Consider the following 23,041-nt stretch of genomic DNA (forward strand, 5'->3'; position numbering starts at 1 on the left):
TTCTTTCTGCAACATCATCGATGAGATGCAGAAAGGCCAAGAGAGGCACAGGGGGTCAGGATACCTTTGAATAACAGCATCAGTCCCATCAATAATGGTTAGACCCTTAGGGCCAAATGGTCTCTTAAATGTCCTCTTTTCAATGTTACTATGGCAGTCACCTTTCAGCATGAGATTTGTAGATAACAAGAATTCCAATCATGGCGCAGCACCTGTAGCTCAGTGGCTAGGGCACCAGCCACATACTCCAGAGGTGGAAATACTAGCAGATCAGGTCTCTCCTTAGGTATTTATCCTAAGGGTTTGAATCTAGCCCAGGCCTGCCAAAATAACAATGACAACTACAACCAAAAAATAGCTGGGTATTGTTGCAGATGCCTGTAGTCCCAGCTACTTGGGAGGCTAAGGGAAGAGAATCACTTAAGCCCAAGAATTTGAGGTTGCTGTGAACTGTGATGCCACAGAACTCTACCCAGGGTGACATAGAGAGACTCTGCCTCAAAAAACAAACAAAAAAATCCCAATCATAATACCAATTAACATTCAAAGTGCACCAATAGCCTAGGCAAGGGAGAAAAAGATGAGATTGCCTACTCTGCCACCTTGCTGGCATTACTTTACCATCTCTTAAAAGTTTAGATACAATTATACTTTGGTTTATGTCTCCTTTATTATGGCATATTGATCTGTGATGCCATTTTATTTTGCTTCCTTATTATCTCTTTGAGCCTCCATCTTATAATAGCAAACTTTCTAGAAAGTAGAAGTGCATCTAAGAGTTGCTTACTCTGTTTCTGTTTTGACAAGGGCTCTCACAGAGGTGAGATACCACCTTTGCTTGTAAAGCGTCCAATTCTCATTTACTATTCCAAAAGCATACCTCCCACCTGTATACGTGTGTGTTCTGATGTTGAGATAGTTTTCAAGCTCTAGTGAGTGCAACACATTCTGTCATCTGGTCTCTTTTTATTGCAGGTAGAAAACTATTTTAAAGGAGAGTTTTTAATTAGTACTACATAAATCCTTCTTGATGACAGTTTGAGTTTTTTCCTCCTTCAAGTCATTAAGTTTTTAAAAATATTTTTTATTTATGTATTTTTTGACACAAGGTATTTCTCTGTTGCCCAGGCTAACCTGCCTTCATCAGCAGAGGGAGACCCTATTTGCCTGTGCTCTTGCTATATAGGAGGTCCCACCCCAGACCTCCTATATAGCAAGAGCACGTGCAAATAGGGCCTTCCTCTGCTCATGAAAACCAGCCCAGCCCTGACCCTGCAGCTCAGGGAGAGGAGCCTCAGCCCTGTGACTCCCAGGTCTGCCCACTCGGTGGTCATGACTGAACACAAATGGCCCACCATGGAGACTGAGCTAAGCTGGCTTGTCCTCTTTGCTCTGTTACAAGGTGATTGGTGGAGAACTGGAGACTCAGAGTGTGTGATGTGAGAGAGAGAGAACAGAGGGTGTGTGTGGAGGTGTATGACCAGGTGTCTCTGTGTTTACAGGTGTCCAGTGTGAGGTGCAGCTGGTGGAGCCTGGGGGAGGCTTGGTCCATACTGGGGGGTCCCTGAGACTCTCTTGTGCAGCCTCTGGATTCACCTTCAGTAGATGGAATGGGTCCACCAGTCCCCCCGAAAATGTCTGGAGTGAGTCTCAGCCATTAGTAATACTGGCGATAGCTCAGACAAGGAGGACTCCGTGGAGGGCTGATTCACCATCTCCAGAGACAATCCCAAGAACACTCTGCATCTACAGTGTGATCCCAGATACTAACCTCCCGCAGGGCGCGGCCACCAGGGGGCGCCCGGGATACAGGCGCGGAGTCCTCCAGCGCAGGTGCAGGTAAACTCAGCCCTACTTTTCTTTCAAGCTGTGGGCCTCCCTCTGCATCGTGCACTTTCCCCTGGAAGCGTACCAGGGGAGGAAAAAGATTTGCAATTTCATTCATATTTAAGGAATTCCTACCTAAAATCCCTAAACTTGAATAGTTATTTATAATAGGAGAAATCATTTTCATATGCCCCAAGGACACAATTTGTGGAGGCAAAAACATGCACAGGAGCCAGGTGAGGCTGTGGGGAGTGTCAGCCCAGGGTGCATGTCTGACATCCACTTAAGGAGAAAGGGGAGAGGTGAGTTGAAGTAACTACACTGTAATGCAAGCAAAGTGCAGACACCCATTGGTGCCTCCCTGATCCAAAGTTGCCCTTGACAGGACCACAGCATCTCCCAGGAGTGACTGTTATTAGCATCATTGCCAAGCTGGATCATCACCTGGAACCAGCCCACAGGATGTGTGTCTTTAGCACAAATCAGGTGATGGATGACAGAGAGTGATGGCCAGGTATCTGGTCCGTGGTGCTTCCTATAGTTGAAAGGATGGGAGGTGAATTCTCTTGGCCACACACTGTTCATTGATCTTCATAAAAGAAAACATGGTTTACGTGAGCTTCCCAGGCAACGTATGTTTTTGTGAAAGCAAGCATGTAGTCTGCAAACAATTGTAATTTCCACATCCCCCTCAGGTACATTTTTCCTTAATTCTCTCCTGGATCAGCTTTTCTGCTGACATGAAGGATTATTAAATGTAGTGTAAGAAGAATTGCTTCTCATATCCATTGGTTTCTGTCCATGTGCAGAGGTCTTGAGTAGAGGAAGTTTGGTCATCTCAGCCACAACCACTACCCTGACCCGGAGAAAGGGCAAAGACTTCCCTGACTGCTGAGTCTGAAGTGGGAGCTGGCCCTGCCCACCTGAGAGCCTGCAGAAACCCCAAATATCACTCCCTATTTCAGGTGCTGCCCTGTGTGCAGGGAGCTCAGACTGCCCCCTCTGATGACTCAAATGTGACTCAAATGTAAATGTGGGGCTGATAATCAGGACACTTAAATTTTATTCTGAATATTACCATTGTCAGAGATACAACTTTTCTGGGACAGTCACAGCATGATCAAAAGTGGGTTTCGTACTCTTACCAAAATATGTGCATTTGGAAATTTCAGTGTGTTGTCCTGAAACACCAGCAGTTGTATTCTCAGTTCATTGGTAGGTACTGAGACAAGGAATGTAATTGTGACCTGGGAAGACTGAGACAACTTTGGACAACATCAGATCCATCATCTTTCATTCCTTTTGTATTCTGCTGGTATCACTTGTAATGCTTTCTCTTTACATTTTTATATTACTATTTTTGAGTTGTCTCTCTATTTTATTCTACTAACTCTACCTACTCTACCTAGTGTTTTTCATTTTTGACTTTTCAAAAGGAAAATAAAACAATTTAGGACAACAATTTCTGTTGTCTTACATTCTCTATTTTATTTATCTCATTTTCCTAAAGGATCATGAGTACATTTATGTGAACTAGAGTGAGCTCTTGTTTTCACACCACATTCTTCTCAGGCTCAGTGGAACCTGTAAGGATGTCTTCTTGGATGTCTTCTGTGGATTTGATGTGGCTCCCCGCTTGTGATCTGGATGAGAATCTTTCACCCATGTGTATGGGATAACAAACAGGGTGGTGTGAGACAAGGAGGGCTGCTGTGAGGTCCAGACTGTCCTCTCCTAAGGACACTCCTCTTCTTCCTCACTCTGCCATTCAATCATTTCTATCAGGATGGAAAGTCACTTAAATTTCTCTCTGATATATGGATGGAAGCCCAGAAAGGAAACTTACCAAACCAAAATTCTGCATCTGCTCTCTTGAGGAGTGTGCTTGTTTCTTTCCCTCTGTTCTGATTCCACAAGCCAAAAACTCTCAGCTTGTGAGTTTCATTTCTGTAATAAATGAAGAGGAGTATAGTATCTTATTCCACTGCACCCCACACTACCTCTTCCCACACCATCCAGTGTTGCACCTGCAGCTTTGGGTCCTGGAACATGCCTCTGCTCTGTTTACCTCCTGCCTCTGGCTGCCTCTCAATCTATCCATGGGCTCTTAGCATCACTTCCCAGCCTACATGAAGTCTGACCTTGAACCCCTCTTCACTTTCTTTTCTTCCAAGTCATATCTTGCATTCTAACAGCCTTTGTCATCTTACCTTAACTTCTGCACAGAAAATGGTTAACTCGATATCTGTGAGTTGGCCCTAACTGTATGCATTCCTGAAAGAAATCAATTCCTAGAACTAGTCCATAGTAAACTCCTGAGAGATGAGCTCTGATCCTTGGCATACAGCTCCTGATAGCAGCATTTTAAAAGCACATTAATAAGATATGCCGTACATGTAAATACTCCCCAGTAAATAAATCGTAGAGCTCACTGAGTTTCAGTATATGCATGTACCCTTAAACCATAACCAACATTAAGACCTAGATATATCTACCACCTCCCAAGGTTTCCTCATATTCCCATTATTGTTTTCTTATTTTTCTAATTCTTTATTAAATCATAACTGTATGTATTAATGCATTTATGAGGTGCAATGTGCTGACTTGGTATACAATGTGGAAGGCTTATATGTTACTGATAAACATAGCCATCTCCTCTCTTACTTATTTATTGTGGTAAGACATTCGTACTCTATTCTTAATAGTTTAGAAATGTATTATGCACCCCATTATTGTTATCAATTAACTTGCTTTTCAACTGTTTGGAGAATGAATACACCATATTAGTTGATCACATGCTGATTTGTGGTAAGTGCCTATTTGTGCCCCAGGGTCTGGTTTCTGCGTATTGGGGATCAGATGTGCAGGTGCTCTGACCCTATGACTGACCACAGTGAGCAGTGCTGGGCACCAAGACTCAGGACAGCTTCCCTGCAGGACAACCCCTCACACATGTAGTCAGACATCACTGCTGAAGGTGCACAAGAGGCTAACTGGGGAAAGAACCCGAGGGAGCTGGTGCCTGGTGTCTTGGGGAATTACTCCTTGTGCCTTTGCTGATTTTCATTTGTATCATTTGTGTAATAAATGACCAGGAGTATAGTATCTTATTCTGAGACCTGTGTTTATATTGCTCAGAGAGACTGAAGATGGTCTTGGCAGACTCTATATAATTACTCATAATAAGAATTTATATTTTCACAAGTATTACCCTTGTCCTATTCCTGCCCATTCGCGCTCACACCTGCACTCGCCCTGACCTCCCTCATGAGTCCCATCCCAGACCACCTATATAGCAGGAGGACATGCACATAGGGCTTCCCTCTGCTCATGAAAACCAGCCCAGCTCTGACCCTGCAGCTCTGGGAGAGGAGCCCCAGCCCTGGGACTCCCAGGTCTGCCCACTTGCTGGTTAGGACTGAACATAGACAATGCACCATGGAGACTGGGTTGAGCTGTCTTCTCCTTGTTGCTCTCTTCCATGATGATGGAGAACTGGAGACTCAGAGTGCGTGAGTGGATGTGAGAGAGAGAACAGAGGGTGTATGTGGAGGTTTCTGACCAGGTGTCTCTGTGTTTGTAGGTGTCCAATGTGAGATGCAGCTGATGGAGTCTGGAGGAGGCTTGTTCCAGCCTGGAGGGTGCCTGAGACTCTCCTATGCAGCCTCTGGATTCACTTTCAGTAGCTACGACATGAGCTAGGTTCACCAGGCCCCAGGGAAGGGGCTGGAATGGGTCTCACACATAAGTAATGGTGATGGTAGCACAAACTATGCAGAGTCCGTGAAAGGCCGATTCATCATCTCCAGTGACAACAGCGAGAACACTCTGCATCTGCAAATGAGCAGCCTGAAGCCCGAGGACACGGCCATGTGTTACTGTGTGAGGAACACAGAGATCAGACAGTAGTGTGAGCCCAGACACGAACCTCCTTTGGGCAGTGGCCGCCAGGGGGCGGCCGGACACAGGCGCGGGGTCGCCTAGGGCAGGTGCAAGTGGAGCTCAGCTCTGGTTTCCTGTAGGATTGGGGCTTCCTCTTTGTATAACAGTTTCCACAATGTCTCTGAATTCATGGTTTTTGGCTTCCTTCCAAGGTCTCTGATTTACATATGTTTTTGGTAATCAGACAAAAATGTCTCCAGTGCACAAAAGGCACAGAGAGGCTTGCAGTTACCTTATCATGTCCCCAAATGTACATTAATTAGCACCATTTCTGAATAAGGCACTAAATATATTACAGATTCTTCCTTGGACCCCACTATGAAGCACAGAACCCAGAACATAAATTTCCTTCTAGTCAGAAAGCAGGATAAAACCCTAATAGTTATCAGGGTCCTAGGGAATCACACTATTTCTCAGGAAAAGAAGGAAGACCCCCATGGTGCTCAAGGTCCAAGGAACAAGCTCAAGACAATAAATTGTAGTGCACATGACACAAGGTCAGAGAGGCCCCCACCAACACTTAGTATGGATGTTGGCTCTGCTCATCACACACACACACACACACACACACACACACACACACACACAGTGAATACAGAAAGCTTTATTATGTCCAGTATTGAGATGTCTGCTGAGAGCAGGGAAGGCCTCTCAAAAAAGCCAAAAATGGTTTGCTAGAACAGAAATGGAGACTGCTTCATTGTTTTCCTAAGGGTTCTGTGGTGGTTCATGTGGGGCTCCCACTAACAGGAAAGTTCTTGTGGGGGTTGGACCTCACATTGATATCTTGTGATATAGCACCTGTGAATCATGACTAAAATTCCCTTGAATTTGGCAAATAGGGAAGGTGAAGGGACGACCCTGAAGATTTTTAGCAGACAGACATGAACTAAGAGATTCTCACTTCTTATTCCATTCAACAACTATTTTTTGAAAAACAAGTTTAACAATCAGATAAAAGACAGCAATTATGGATAGACAGCAATCATGTATGCAGAGAAATAGAAGATATTTTATTAGTATGAGCAAATAAAAATAATAATGAGAATGAGTAGGTGAGGAATTAGACAGAGGTCTCAGTCCATGGTCGGTGGAAGCTTCTCACTGTCCACGATTATCAGCTTATTCTGAAGGTCTTGGGTCAGCTGTCTGCTTCAAAACATCAGAAGCTTCTCAGGTTCTGTGAGAATTCTCAGGTTCACACCCTTTATCAGAGGAGGCTTCCAAGAGACTAGAATTTTGTATTGATTCTTTAATTGTGAAATATGAACCCAAGAACTGCCTCATTGGAATTTCATTACTATGATTTCTTTAAAGTCCTTAATAATATCTGTCCAGTACGGCTCTGGTGCAGTGTTCACCTGATGTACCCTCTGGTACATGCTATTACTTGCTTGAACATGACAGACTTTTAGAAAGATGTAGTAAAAATGTAGCCTGACTCTGTAGGTGATAGAAGTGTATAACACATATATTAGTTTCAAGACTTTTGGTCGTGTGTACAATATCTGAAATGCTACTATTTGTGGAAAAGTCTAAGTGTATGATCTGTCCAGTTACCAAGCCATTGGGTAATAACTGACGTGTCCTTGAGTGAATGCAATATGACACCACAAGTGCTAATGGAAGAGCCCTTGCCCAAGGGAGTTCAAACAGGGTTTTAAATTGTGAAAACTTGAGTCTAATAATGGCAATTTTATCAACATTTTATAAGATTTTAAATGGATCACTGCTGTGTCATATGAGTCACGATACTGTCTTACAGGTTTAGGTGAGATATAGCCTAGATTGAGGCTGCTTTTCCTGTATAATGATCTGCTACAACATTTTCTTAGCTCCCTTGCTTTTTTTTTTTTTGCATGATTTCCAAGGTTATATCATATCTCTGGGATTTACAAGTTTATTTCAATATTTCTCAGCTTGTTATTCATTTTACTAGAAGTTTTAAGAAACCCTTTTGTTTTCAAAGCATCCCCAATTCACTTGCTATTCCAAAAACTTGTGAATTTAATCTGTTTTTAGCTAATTGACAAGCTCCATGAAGTATAATTGACTTCTCTGCAATGTGGGCTGGTTTTTCTTCTGGTGGAGGAACATATTCCAATGGAAAATATGCTTAGTAACATGAACTACAGGTTTTTAAACTTCTATTTCATTATTGAGGTATGATTAGTAGATAAATAATATTAACTCAGGGATTTCAGTTGGAATCTTATCTAAAACATAAGCAAAACTTTCCCTGATGTAGCTAAAATAACTGTGCCAACGCTTAACAATAAGCTATGTCTCCTGTCAATCACAGTGTGACTCACCTCTCTTGAGACTCACTCTTACTTGCAACCAGTTATTTTTTATTGTAATGCCTCTAGGATATCATTTATAGCTATTTTAGCAAAAAGTAAGGCAATAATGGGAACTGAATAAAAAGTGAGAACAAATAATAACCTAATAAAGTAAGAAACCTGGATGTGTGAAGCTCCAGGCTTGGCTAATTCAAACAAACAGGTACAAACAATCAGGTCAAAATATTTGATTTTGTTAGGTGGAGTCCCTCTTGTCTTTGTGGCCCCCACAGAAAAGAGGTGCCGAACACCCTACCCCATGCCCAATCAGTGAGAGCACAATATATGCCTCCCCCTCCTTGATTACCACCCAATTTGCATTGAAATGAATTTTTCTCCTAACTGGGCATACACGAAAAGTCTACTGGCTTCAGAGCAAGTCACACAATCCTGTCTCAGCCTCCCTGCTGATTCCATATGTCATGCACAGGTAGGATTCTAGGGCACTCAGGGGCTCCTGCAGGAGGGCTACCTGGTTTCAGGCACAGGTGGATGCTGATCCACTACACCTCTCACAACTCACACACTTTATGCCCCGTGTGTGTTATGACGCTGAAACACCCCAGTGCAGCACCACAGGTGATCCCACTGGGTCTGGGGTCAGGCAGTGGTCAGCAAATAGCCTGGGTGGACCGGTCTCCTCCAATTTCCCTAATGTCCCAGTGACAAGAGCCCAAACATACAGGGTGCAGCAGACAAAATCAGTATTAAATTTAAAAGTTGTAAAGCTTATTGTGCATAAAAAAGAACGTGATGTGAATAGGAGACCTTAGTGTAGAAGAGAGGGGGCTTGTAAGAGGAGAGGGGGTTCTTGGCAGTTAGACAGCAGCTTTTAATGCATGAGCAAGGACCTACATGGATCTCTCTTGTCCTATTAGGTCTGTGTAAGCTTACTTAAAGTTATCGGGCTGACATGAAGAAAAGTGTAAGTTTTGTTTACAATTGAAGATAGAATTTTCAGAGAAATGAAAATAGTTTAATTATAAGTCACAGTGCTCTAGGCATTTGGGTTAAGGATATGCCAAGCTGTGGCCTCCTACTTAAGTTTTATTACTCTGTCAACTATCTGTGATCACCCAAGTTATGGAAAAGTGCACAGCACAGCCCCTGGGGAAGGGCTCAGCTACAGCTTGGACCTCACCTGACAAACAATGTAACCTAACCATTTGTACCTCATATTAATCTGAAATTTGAAATATAATAATTTAAGCAGGAATGAGAACATACATAATCATGAAAATATATTTTAGAAAAAAAACATTAAGTTCAATGGAAGCAGATGGTCTAAATGTTGTACTGATGGGCTGAGGAGGGAGCGGCAAGACTGAGAGTGGAGGCAGCTGTAGCCTATGCTTCCTCAGAAGAACCGAGACATCCAGGAGACACCCTCCCTTCCACTAGATTGTCCCAGGAAAACCACTTGAATAAAACAGAAAGGTGACAGGGGTCACCCAGGGTGAACAAAGGGGCAGTGAGGCTGCCTGCCCAGGGTGCTCAGAGCACTGCTCAGCCCCAGCCTGGATCCAGAGAGTGGGTGAGTGGTGTAGGTAAAAACCCTCATTTCAGTGTCTCTTTCCCCCAACTTGGCTTTGGCCATGCACAGTCAGGTGGCTTCTCTTCCTCATTCTCCTGCAGAAGCTGCTAGTCTCCTTTGTGGCCCACTCATAAGGGCACCAGGTCTCTTTGTGTCCCCCCCACCACATGTCTGGTGAATCACCTCCCTTGTCCTTATTCCTACGGATGCCAGGCCCATTCTTGCAGCTGACCAGGCTCCCCAAACACCCTGGACCCACGGGCTATACCCCAACCATGGCTTTTGTCTCAGAAGTAGAGAATCAATGCCCACTTGAGTGCTGGCTTCTCCTCTCCTGGCAGAGTGAGTGTTCTCTGCATACCATTGGCTGGTCAGGAGGTCTCAGACATAAATTATTGTCCTGGATGAACAGCTAGAAGAAGTTTTCCTACATTCTTTTCTAAATTTCTTATGGTTTAATTTCTTACATTTAGTCTTTATACATCTTGAACTAATGTTCATGAGCATTAAAAGATAGACAATGTGGCCTGGTCTCTCTCAACTTTTATCCTCCATGAGAGGGACCCGACTCTCTTTGGAAGTGCTCTAAACCCTGTTTTTCTTAAATGAAATCTCTCTTGGTAACACTTAAAAAACAAAAAAGAAAGATAAACATCCTCATTCATTCTTCTGCATGTGGCTACCAAATTTCTCCAGCACCATTTATGGAATTTGGCTTCTTTTCCCCAGTGTACATTTGTGTGTGCCTAGTCAAAGATCACTTGGCTGCAAGTAGATGGTTTTCTATCTGGGTTCTCTATTCTGTTCCATTGATTTTTGTCTCTATTTTTATAACTATATTTGACAAAACTGTGGGGAAAACTCTTGATACTATGACAAAGATCTCCTTGGAAATTCCAGGAACACCAAAGTTAAATAAATGGGACATGATCAAGTTAATAAAAGCTTCTGCACAGCTAAGGGTATGACAACTAAAGGAAACAGATAACCTTTTAAATGGGAGAAGATTTATGCATGCTATGACTCTGACAAAGAGCTGATAACTAGAGTCAACAGAGAATTTGAATTAATCAACAGAAGCAAACAACCCCATTTATACATGAGCAAGAACTTCAACAGAAATGTCTCTGGAGATGACAGATGAATGGCCAGAAAACACATACAAAAATGCTCTTTGTTATGATGTGGTTTTTGGTATTCTGGGTAGCCCAGCAGAGGAATTACAGGATTGAATGGCAGATCTATTTTTAGATCTCTGAGTGTTCTCCATATACCTTTACAAAAGGAATGTATTAGTTTGCATTCCCACCAGCAGTGCAAAAGTGTTCCCTTTTCTCCACATCCACGCCAACATCTCTGGTCTTGAGATTTTGTGATATAGGCTAGTCTCACTGGAGTTAGATGATATCTCAAAGTAGTTTTGATTTGCATTTCTCTGATGATTAAAGATGATGAGCATTTTTTCATATGTCTGAAGGCCGCTTGCCTGTCTTCTTCAGAGAAGTTTCTTTTCAATTCTCTTGCCCAGCCTGTGATGGTATCCCTTGTTCTTTTCTTGCTAATGCGTTTGAGTTCTCTGTGGATTCTGGTTATTAAACCTTTGTCAGAGACATAACCAGCAAATATCTTCTCCCATTCTGTGGGCTGTTTGCTTGCTTTACTTACTGTGTTCTTGGCTGTACAGAAGCTTTTTAGTTTGATCAAGTCCCAAAAGTGTATTTTTGAAGCTGCTTCAATCGCCCAGGGGGTCCTTCTCATAAAAAACTCACCCAACCCAATTTCTTCAAGGGTTTTCCCTGCACTCTCTTCTAGTATTTTTATAGTTTCATGTCTTAAGTTTAGGTCTTTAATCCAGTAAGAGTCTATCTTGGTTAGTGGTGAAAGGTGTGGATCCAGTTTCAGTCTTCTACAGGTTGCCAGCCAGTTCACCCAGCACCATTTGTTAAATAGGGAATCTTTTCCCCACTGGATGTTTTTAATTGGCTTGTCAAAGATTAAATAACGGTAAGTAGCTGGGTTCATCTCTTGGTTCTCTATTCTGTTCCAGATATCTACTTCTCAGTTTTTGTGCCAGAATCTTTATTGCAGCCCTATTCATAATTGCTAAGTCATGGAAAAAACCCAAGTGCCCATCGATCCACGAATGGATTAACAAATTGTGGTATATGTACACCATGGAATACTATGCAGCCTTGAAGAAAGATGGACACTTTACCTCTTTCATGTTTACATTGATGGAGCTGGAACATATTCTTCTCAGTAAAATGTCTCAAGAATGGAAGAAAAAATATCCAATGTATTCACCCCTACTATGAAACTAACCTAGGACTTTCACATGAGAGCTATAACCAAGCTACAACCTAAGAACAGGAGGAAGGGGGAAAGCGTGGGGAGGGAGGGGGGAGGTGGGTAGAGGGAGGGGGATTGAAAGGATCACACCTGTGGTGCATCTTACAAGGGTACATGTGAGCCTTGGCAAATGTGGAATGTAAATGTATTGGCAAAGTAACTAAGAAAATGCCAGGAGGGCTATGTCAACTAATGAGATGAAAATATGTCAAATATTCTATGAAACAAGTGTATGGTGCCCCATGATCATATTGATGTACACAGCTATGATTTAATAATAAAAAAAAAAACAACCAAAAATGCTCTTTGTCCCTAATTATCAGGGAAATGCAAATCAAAACCAGTCTGAGATATCACCTAACTCTAGTGATATTAGCTCACATCACATAGACACTAGACTGCAGATACTGGCGTGGATGTGGAGAGAAGGGGACACTTCTACACTGCTGGAGGGACTGAAAACTAATACAAACTCTTTGGAAAGAAGAATGGAGAATCCTCAAAGAACTAAAAGTTGACCTTCCATTTGATACCACAGTCACATTACTATGTATCTACCCATAAGAAACAAAAATCATTTAACCACAAATACATTTGCATCATAATGTTATTCCAGCTCAGTTTACAATTTCCAAGACAGAAGCAATTGAAATGCCTATGAACCCAGGAATGGATTAACAAACTGTGGCATATGCATATCATGGAGTACTACTCGGCCATAAGAAAAGAGGAGACTATACATCTTTGTGTCGGTGGGACCATTCCTATGGTTCAAATTGCAAGGGTACATGTCAAATCTATTAAGTATAGAGTATAAATGACTTAACACAATAATTAAGTAAATGAGGTGAAGGCTGTATTAACTAGTTTGATGTAAGCATTCCCAATTGTGTATGAAATCAGCACATTTTACCCCATAAAGGCATCAATGTATACATGATCTATGGGTTTACGAATTAGTAAAAATATAACAATAAAATAAAATAAATTTGGGGCCTGGCAATATAAAAGAAATGGAACACATTCTTCTTAGTTAAGTATTCCAGGAATGAAAAAAACAGTATCAAATGTACTCAATACTAATATGAAACCAATATAAAATAACTATATGGTCTCAGCACCTGTATCTCAATGGTTAGGGCACTGACCTCATGCATCAGGACTGGTAGGTCCCAACCCAGCCCGGGCCTGCTAAACAACAATGTCAACTACAACGAAAAATAGCTGGTCATTGTGTCAGGCACCTGTAGTCCCAGCTACTTGGGAGGCTGAGGCAAGAGAATTGTTTAAGTCCATGAGTTTGAGGTTGCTGTGGTCTATGACACCACAGCACTCAACTGAGGGCGACATAGTGAGACTGTCTCAAAACAACAACAACAACAAAATACTACATGCCCACACTAAGGAAAAACACAAGTACAGGTAGCAAGTGGGAGGAGAGAGGAGGCAGAGGGAAGGTGGGAGGAGGGAGGGAGGACGGTGGAATCTCACCTAATGTGCACAAGGTGAGGATGTTCAGCATCCTCCTTGGGTTAAGGGATCAACCACAACATGCATTTACCTTAGAAAAGAAAACAATATAACCTAAACATTTCTACCTTCATATTGATCTGAAATAAAAATTAAATTAAATTGGGGCGGCGCCTGTGGCTTAAAGGGGTAGGGCGCCAGCCCCATATGCCAGAGGTGGCAGGTTCAAACCCAGCCCCAGCCCCATCCCTGGCCAAAAAAAAAACCTAAAAAACAAAAACAAACAAACAAAAAAGAAAGTTAAATTAAATTAAGAAATTGTCCTGGGCTATAGTTGTGATTCATCTTTCATATGACAGTGTGAGTGATTATAAATTGGTTTCATAATAGTACTGAGTACGTCGGATATTTGTTTCTATTCCTGAGATACTTTACTAAGAAGAATATTTTCCAGCTCCATCCATGTAAACATAACACAAGTAAAGTCTCCATCTTTTTTTAAGGCTGCATAGTATTCCATGGTATACATATACCATAATTTATTAATCCATTCATGGGTCGATGGGCATTTGGGCTTCTTCCATGACTTGACAATTATGAATTGAGCTGCAATGAACTATCTCGTGTAAATATCTTTGTTGCAGAGTGATTTTTGGTCTTTTGGATATACACCTAGTAGAAGACTTGCAGGATTAAACAGCAGGTTTACATTTAGATCTCTGAGTGTTCTCCAATCTTCTTTCCAAAAGGAAAATACTAGCTTGCAACCCCACCAGCAGTGCAGAAATTTTCCCTTTTCTCCACATCCATGCCAAAATCTGTAGTTTTGGGATTTTTTTTTTTTTTTTTTTTGTAGAGACAGAGTTTCACTTTATTGCCTCGGTAGAGTGCCGTGGTGTCACACAGCTTACAGCAATCTCCAAGTCCTGGGCTTAGGCGATTCTCCTGCCTCAGCCTCCCGAGTAGCTGGGACTACAGGCGCCCGCCACAACGCCCGGCTATTTTTTTGTTGCAGTTTGGCCAGGGCCGGGTTTGAACCTGCCACCCTCGGTATATGGGGCCAGCGCCCTAATCACTGAGCCACAGGCGCTGCCCAGGTTTGGGATTTTTTGATGTGGGCTACTCTTACTGGAGTTGATGATATCTCAAAGTTGTTTTGGTTTGCATTTCTCTAATGATTAAAGATGATGAGCATTTTTTCATGTGTCTGTAAACCATGCATCTGTCTTCTTCAGAGAAGCTTCTCTTCATCTCTCTTGCCCACAATGAAATGGGATCACTTGTTGTTTTCTTATTAATAAATTTGAGTTCTCTGTGGATTCTGGTTATTAGACCCTTGTCAGAAACATAACATGCAAATATTCTCTCCCATTCTGAGGGCTGTCCATTTACTTTACTTACTGTGATCTTGGCAGTGCATAAGCTTTTTAGTTTGGTCATATCCCAGTAATGTATTTTTGGTGTTGTTTCAATTGCCGGGGGGGATCCTCCTCATAAAGTATTCTCTCAGGCTGATTTCTTCAAGGGTTTTCCCTGCATTCTTTCCAAGAATTTTTATAGTTTCATGTCTTAAGTCTTTTATCCAGTGAGAGTCAATTTTTGTTAGAGGAGAAAGTTGTGGGTCCAGTTTCAGTCTTCTACGAGTCGCCAGCCAATTCTCTCAGCACCATTTGTTAAATAAGAAATCTTTCCCCAAATTTCTATTTTTGATAGGCTTATCAAAGATCAAATGATGATAAGTGTCTGGGTTCATCTCTTGGTTTTCAATTCTGTTCCATACATCTACCTCTCTATTTTTGTGCCAGTACCATGCTGTTTTGATCACTATAGATTTATAGTAAAGTCTGAAGTCTGGTAGCATGGTTCCTCCTGATTTGTTTTTATTTCTGAGTAATGTCTTGGCTATTCAAAGTTTTTTCTGTTTCCATATAAAATGAAGTACTAATTTTTCTAGATCTTTAAAGTATGATAGAGGTACTTTAATAGGGATTGCATTAAATCTGTAGATTGCTTTGGGTAGCATGGACATTTTAACAATGTTGATTCTTCCCATACATAAGCATGGTATATTTTTCCATTTGTTAACATCTTCAGCTATTTATTTTCTCAGAGTTTCATAGTTCTCTTTATAGACATCTTTCACATCCTTTGTTAAGTACACTCCCAGATATTTCATCTTCTTTGGCACTATTGTAAAGGGAATAAAGTCCTTGATTGTTTTTTTAGCTTGACTATTGTTGGTGTATATAAAGGCAACAGATTTGTGAGTGTTGATTTTGTATCCTGAGATGCTTCTTTATTCCTTGATCACTTCTAAGAGTTTTGTGGTTGGGTCCCTGGGGTTTTCCAGATATACAATCATATCATCTGAAAAGAGTGACAATTTGATCTCCTCTGATCCCATTTGGATGCCATTGATCACCTTTTCTTGCCTGATTGCAATGGCTAAGATTTCCATTACAATGTTAAAAAGCAGTGGAGACAATGGGTGGTTCCTGAGCTGAGTGGAAATGATTTCAATTTTACTCCATTCACTATGATATTGGCTGTGGGTTTGCTATAGATGACCTCCATCAGTTTAAGAAGTGTCCCTTCTATACCTATTTTCTTAAGCATTCTGATCATGAAAGGATGCTGGATAGTATCAAAAGCTTTTTCTGCATCAATTGATAGAATAATGTAGTCTACATTTTTTTATTTTATTTATGTGATGTATTATATTTATAGATTTATTGAGCCCACCTTGGGACCCTGGGAGAAAACCCACTTGGTCATAAGGTATAATTTGTTTGATGTGCTGTTGGATTCTGTTTGCTAGGATCTTATTGAATATTTTTGCATCAATATTCAATAATTGAGGTATTGGTCTATAATTTTCTTTTCCTGTTGAGTCTTTTCCTGGTTTGGGGGTCAGTGTGATATATGCTTCATAGAATGTGTTGGGAAGTACTCCTTCTTTTTCAATGTTTTATAAAAGGTTAAATAATATACGTACTAGTTCCTCTAAAGGTTTTGTAGAATTCTGATGTGAAGCCATCTGGTCCCAGATTCTTCTTTTCTGGGAGATTTTGTACAGTTGATTCTATTTCAGTACTTAATATAGGTCTGTTCAGCATTTCCACTTCTTTGGGAGATGGGAGGGGAGGGGGTGGTTTGATAGAGGGAAAGTAAATGGCAGGACCACACATACAGAGCATATTGCAAGGGTACAAGTCAAATCTATCAACTATTGAACACAAATGTTTTAACACAGTGATTAAGTAGATTAGGTGAAAGGTATGTTGGATGTAAGCACTCCAATTTGTACAAATAATCAACACATGGAATCCCACACAGCTATAAATGTATTCATGATCTATGCATATATGACTTAATAAAAGAAAAAAAGAAATGATAACGGAGAAATAACAAAGGAAACCTCCGAAATCAAAATAATTCTCAATGATTACTACCAAAAATTCTATCCTCAGAAATATGAGAATCTCATGGAAATGGGCCAATACCTTGAAGCATGCCACATTCCTAGACTCAGCCAGAAAGAATTAGAAATGCAAATAAGATCCATATTAAGTACTGAAATAGCATCAACAATATAAAATCTCCCCAGTAAGAAAAGTCTGGAACCAGATGGCTTCACATCAGAATTCTACCAAACCTTCAAAGAGGAACCAGTACCTATATTACATAACCTTTTCCAAAACATAGAAAAAGAAGGAATACTCCCCAACACATTCTATGAAGCAAATATCACCCTGATCCCCAAACCAAGAAAAGACCCAACAACAACAACAAAACTATAGACCAATATTACTAATCAATATTGATGCAAAAATATTCAGTCAGATCTTAGCAAATAATTCAACAACACATCGAAACAATTATACACCATGATCAAGTTGGTTTTATCCCAGGGTTATAAGGCTGGTTCAATATACGTAAATCCATAAATATAATATACGTGATTGTCTCAAAAATATAAATTAAGAAATAATGATTGGTTACAATATAGTATATGTAAACACTGGAGTACTACTCAGCATCAAAAAGAGAGAATACATGCATTTGCAGAATTTTGAAAAGAATTGGAGATCATTATACTAAGTGAAGTGTCCCAAAAATGGAAAAACAAACACTGCATGTACTCCTAATAAATCATAATTCACCTTCAGACAGCCAAGTGCACACAGGGAAGTAGCAGATGTTGAAATTAAAGCAGAGAGTAGGGTTGAGAGAGGAGGAGAGGATGGGCAAAGCACCACATACCAGGTACAATGAACACTATTTGGGTGATGAGCACTTACACTCCTGACTCAAACCATGTAACATGAACATTTGTACCCCCTTAGAATTTTGAAATTAAACAAAGTAAAACAAGTTTCTATGCCACATACTAGAAACAGGAATCAAGGACTTTTTCATCAACAGAGAGGACATAACATTTTGCCAGAAAAATCACCTTAAAATATCAACAAAATATACAGATAATAAAGAAAACATTAAAATCCCATGGAAGGTGGATGGTGAATAAAATTTATCAAGGTGGCCCTTGAAACTGGGTTCTTAGTTATGTCTCATCCTTTTGGTTTTCTCAAAAAGTCATTGTTACATAGTTACAAAGAACAAAGGCATAGCCTCAGTGTCTTTTAAAAAGTTTTCCCAAAAATGTTGATTTAACATAGTAAAGGATTTGTCCATATCTCATAGAGTAGGTTAGTAGGAAAATTTAAGGAATACTCACTTGACATCAATGATCTGTGTTGATTTCACCCAGATAGTCTGTTTGAGAACACAGACTATCCGGGTAAAGTGGACACTAGAAATCTTCATTTTTTTAAATTTTATAATTATGCAATAAACATTGCCCTTTTAAATTACTTCTTTCAGTTCCTCTGAGATTCTCTCAGAAGTTTTAGATAAGTTTATAGTGCATGTTAAGACCGTCTGGTTTAAGCAATGATTTACTACAGTCTTTTCTCTAATTTCCATGTTATCTCTTTCTCTCTGACTTTAAACTTACACAAGTCTCTAGAACGTGGGAGTGCACCTAAACGTTCTCCATGACCCACAACAGTGCAAACATAGTATCTCTTCTGTAATTCATCACCACCATCATGAAAAAACCCGACTTCACCACTGTGCAATATATCCATGTAACAAAATGATGATTATGCCCCATACATTTACACAAATAAAAAAAAATAAAAGTTCTTTCGATCTTTGCCCATTTTGCTGAATTTCCTGACGATGTGACAATCTCCTGTTCTTGCAAAACGTTCGCATTGATACATTACTATAAAGTCTTGAGTGTTTAATCCTGACATTTGGCTAATGGCCAGTCTCTAATACACTCTGTGACATCCAGCATTTGGACTTGTTTTACATCAATGAGAGAACTGCCTTCTAAAAAAAAAAAAAACTTCTGTAAGTAATACAAATAATAATTCCTCATTAAAACTCCCAGGTATATTATTGAGTTTTGAGGCGACAACAAGTAATGTAACCTTTAGTTTCTCAGTTGAAGTCTCATTTAAGGTTTTGTACAAGAATTTTCCCTGATTTGGATAAAAGAACTCCAAGCACACCCTGTGCATTCTGCTGTGTCTCCTGCCTCACATTATGCACCAAACATTAATTTTAACCTCACTTAGAAGTCAGACTAATTTTCAAAGGAGCTATTATTTTAATTGTGCTCCCTCTAGATTCTTGTGTGTGCATCTGTATGACAAAAACTATAAAGAATTCACCTTAATTAACTAAAGAATAAGAAAATCACAACTGATGAAGAAGAAGCCTGGATGGGTGGCACCATCTGAAAGATATTGGCTGAGATGTTTCTTTTCTCAATTATCCATATCATTACATCAAAAAGCCAGCTTCATTCCTCTGTTGACCCCTGTTATGGGAGAACAAACAGAAACTATAGAGGAATCAGCCCTAAATATCAGTATTTGAGCATCAAAAGTAGAGTCCATTATTTTACTCAGCAAATATTTTTGAAAATATATTTAAATAAAGAGACAAAAGGACAATGTGGGTGGACAACCACCATGTGTCCAGGAAATGAAGAGATTATTTATAAGTAAAGCAAATGTTAGTGGCTATGAAGTTTAGTGAAAACAAGAAAGAGGAAGAACAAAAATGAAAAGTGGAAGAGGATGAGGAGGAGAACGGGGAAAGGAAGGACATGGGAGGGGAGAATGGGGGAAGAATTAAGCAGGAGTTCGGTCCAATTTCTTAGGTGGAATCTTTTACCATTCCAGAACATCAGCTTATTCTGAACGTCGTACTTCAGTTGTCTGTTTCAAAGTATCAGAAGCCTCAAGGACCTCCAAGAGTGCCCAGTTTGCTGTTCTCCATGAGAGAAGACTTACAACTGTGCCCAATTCTATTAACCCAAGTTATTTGAAAGTTTATGTTCACACAAATACCTTTGTGAGAATTCTTGTAACAACAAATTATTTTATTTGATATGTTTGTTTTTTCACTGTGGATGATCAAAGACTGTTCTAGATTTTACTGTGGGAGTTGGTGTGACTACAGTCATGGCTATATTTGAAAGCGACTATAGCAGTGGCCACCAAAATTGAAGGGAGTTTCTGCTACAGTGATAAGACAGCTCAGATTGCACCAGTGATGCCTTAATTTGGTTTCCCACTTGGCTCTGTAACTTCACCTTGGGCTGTTGCAGAGAGAACCTGCCTCTTCAGTGCTCCCAGGGGCATTCCAGTGTCCTGTGTACCTGATAAGTGTCAATGTAGAGGGAGGGCTACACTGAAGGGGTGTTCTCTGTCCTGCCTGAGCCACATTCCATGTGGCAGAGTGACCCTGGGTCTGGGTGTGCTCCTCCTAGTGTTCCCATCCCTCCTGCAGCTGTAAGGCTGCCCTGTGTGATCTTCTCCCTGCTCCTGGGTAAAGAGCCTGTTAGTTCCCAGACCTTCCCCCCCACCCCACAGCTACTATGACATCCTACCAATATCCTCCACTTTTGTCTTTCTGTCCTTTCCTAAAGATTGAGGAACTTATTTCTGACAGGACATAGCAAAAGCAAGTCTGCAATGAGCTTTGGTTCTCCAGACCTCTCCCAGTTCCCTTGTGGGGCCACCACTGTCTGAAACGCACTGGAGATTATCTCCTCACTGAGCAGTGGTGATGGGAAGGTGGGTCTGAAGCATTTCAGCTGTAGCTGCTCTTTCAGTTTCACACACTGAACCATCCCAAGGAGAGAAGATGGAGATTTTTCAGGTATCGTCTATCTGGGCATAAAAGCCTTAAGAAACCCCCCAACTATACGACCTCAGAGAATTGCAGACTATAACTCTTTTATCACACTTGGCTTCCAACAGCCCAAAGAGCAAGTCTGCTTTAATCTGATATGAGCTTACAGGACAAGTGGCCTCTGCTCCAGATAAGCCCATATCATGGTTCTATTTCTCCATGAACATGCTGTGTTCTCTCAAACTTACTGGTCTGCACTAAGTTCTTTATCATGAATGATCTATGGTATTGAAGAACATTTGCTGATGTGCTGCTTTTTAAGAAGAGTTTTTGTAAGAATAATAACAGAACTTTAATGGGATATGTCCTTCTCCTAGCTGAGTAGCAGTTTAATTTGTAATACTCAGACACAGCAAGCAGTACAAATATCCAGAGGTTAATAGTTGTAAAATGCTGGTATAGTCACTTAGTGATTAGAAGACTGTCATTAGAATCAATGCATCCTTGATGCACAGCAGTGTGTTGGATTCAAAAGTAACTGTACTGATTAAAAGAATCCAAGCAAATGACACTATACTAGTTAATTAGTATAGTTCCATCTTTTAAAATTCAAGAAGATAAAGTTCAGAACTTGTGGAAGAAAGGAAGCTCTTGGGGAATGGAATTTCTGAGGAACAAAAGGAAACAACATTCTGCGCCTTTCTGAGGAACAAAAGGAAACAACATTCTGCGCCTTCAGTAGGCTTGTCCTGCTCTGTCCTGGGACTGATTCACTGAGTACTTGTGCCCGTCATGAGGGGCACAGATGTGGGATTGACTCTTCTCACGTGTGGGCTCTGAACATGGAAGGGGCTGTATGAGCTTTTCTTTGAAACTGTGCATCTATAAATGGAAAATGACATTGATACTAGATGCTATGCTCTCTGCAGGTGTAAAAAAACATAATATTATCTGTACTAAAGTTTACATTCAATGTATTTATTTTTCTTTTTTTTTTAACCTTGGATCAGCAGCAAAGCAATGTATTTATTTTTCTTTGTGAATTGCACCTCAAGAGATTGGCTATTAAAATTTCTAAATGGAAATATGATATACGCCAATATTACATTATATCACAATCTCAAAATATCAATGAGAACATTCCAAAAGATACAATGGTCCAAAACCTGTCTGAACACACTCAGACCTGTTCTGGCTCTGCCCTCCCTCAGTGTCCCACCCCAGACCTCCTATATCGCAGGAGCACATGCAAATAGGGCCTCCCTCTGCTCATGAAAACCAGCCCAGCCCTGACCCTACAGCTCTGGGAGAGGAGCCCCAACACCGGGACTCCCAGGTCTGCCCACTTGCTGCTCAGGAGTGAACACAGACGACGCACCATGGAGTCTGGGCTGAGCTGGCTTCTCCTCGTTGCTCTCTTCCAAGGTGATATGTGGAGAACTGGAGACTCAGAGTGTGTGAGTGGATGTGAGAGAGAGAACAGAGGGTGTGTGTGGAGGTTACTGACCAGGTGTCTCTGTTTTTGCAGGTGTCCAGTGTGAGGTGCAGCTGGTGGAGTCTGGGGGAGGCTTGGTCCAGCCTGGGGGCTCCCTGAGACTCTCTTGTGCAGCCTCTGGATTCACATTCAGCAGCCACTGGATGAGCTGGGTGCGCCAGGCCACAGGGAAAGGACTGCAGTGGGTTGGACAAATTAATCCTGGTGGTGATGGCACATATTATGCGGACTCCGTGAAGGGCCGATTCACCATCTCCAGAGACAATGGCAAGAACACTATGGATCTGCAGATGAACAGCCTGAGGCCCGAGGACACGGGGCTGTATTACTGCGTGAGGGACACACCGAGGGGACTGCATTTGGAGCCCAGACACGAACCTCCTGGGTGACGCGGCCGCCAGGGGGCGCCCGGGACACGTGCGCGGAGTCACCCAGGGCAGGTGCAGGATGGCTCAGCCCTGGTTTCCTGCAGGGTCGTGGCTTCCTCTCCATTAATCTGTTTCCTCTGGGGATTCTCTGGGTTAGTGCTTACCTCTGAAGCCTCTGAATTAGAAACACTCTTGTCACGAGACAAAGACGTCATCACACCGTACAATTGGCAGAAAATGGCTTACAGTTGCTTTCTACTTTCTTTCAATACCAGTTACCAACACATCACAGCATCTCTCATAAATCCATAAAAATGCTCTGATGAACTATGCCGTGCAGAGCAGAAACAGGTCTTCAGGTGCCAGCTTGCTGGCAAGCAGGACCAGGTGCCTGCTGGACACCAGGGGCAAAGGGTCGCAGCCTTCCTAAGCAGAAGGGAGACACCAGGGCAGTCAGCGTCTCAGAACCAAGGTCCCAACACCCATCATAGTGACACCT

General features: G+C 41.3%; 1 gene segment (V, D, J or C); it reads left to right on the forward strand.

The window, feature by feature from the left end:
- Positions 1 to 21,980: 21,980 nt before the first annotated feature.
- LOC128587772 (immunoglobulin heavy variable 3-23-like) lies at positions 21,981 to 22,578 on the forward strand. The segment is given in 2 exon segments: positions 21,981 to 22,104; positions 22,208 to 22,578. Coding segments are annotated over 2 exon segments (402 nt in total).
- Positions 22,579 to 23,041: the final 463 nt, after the last annotated feature.

This window comes from Nycticebus coucang, chromosome 6 (assembly GCF_027406575.1).
Source record: "Nycticebus coucang isolate mNycCou1 chromosome 6, mNycCou1.pri, whole genome shotgun sequence".
Lineage (NCBI taxonomy): Eukaryota > Metazoa > Chordata > Mammalia > Primates > Lorisidae > Nycticebus > Nycticebus coucang.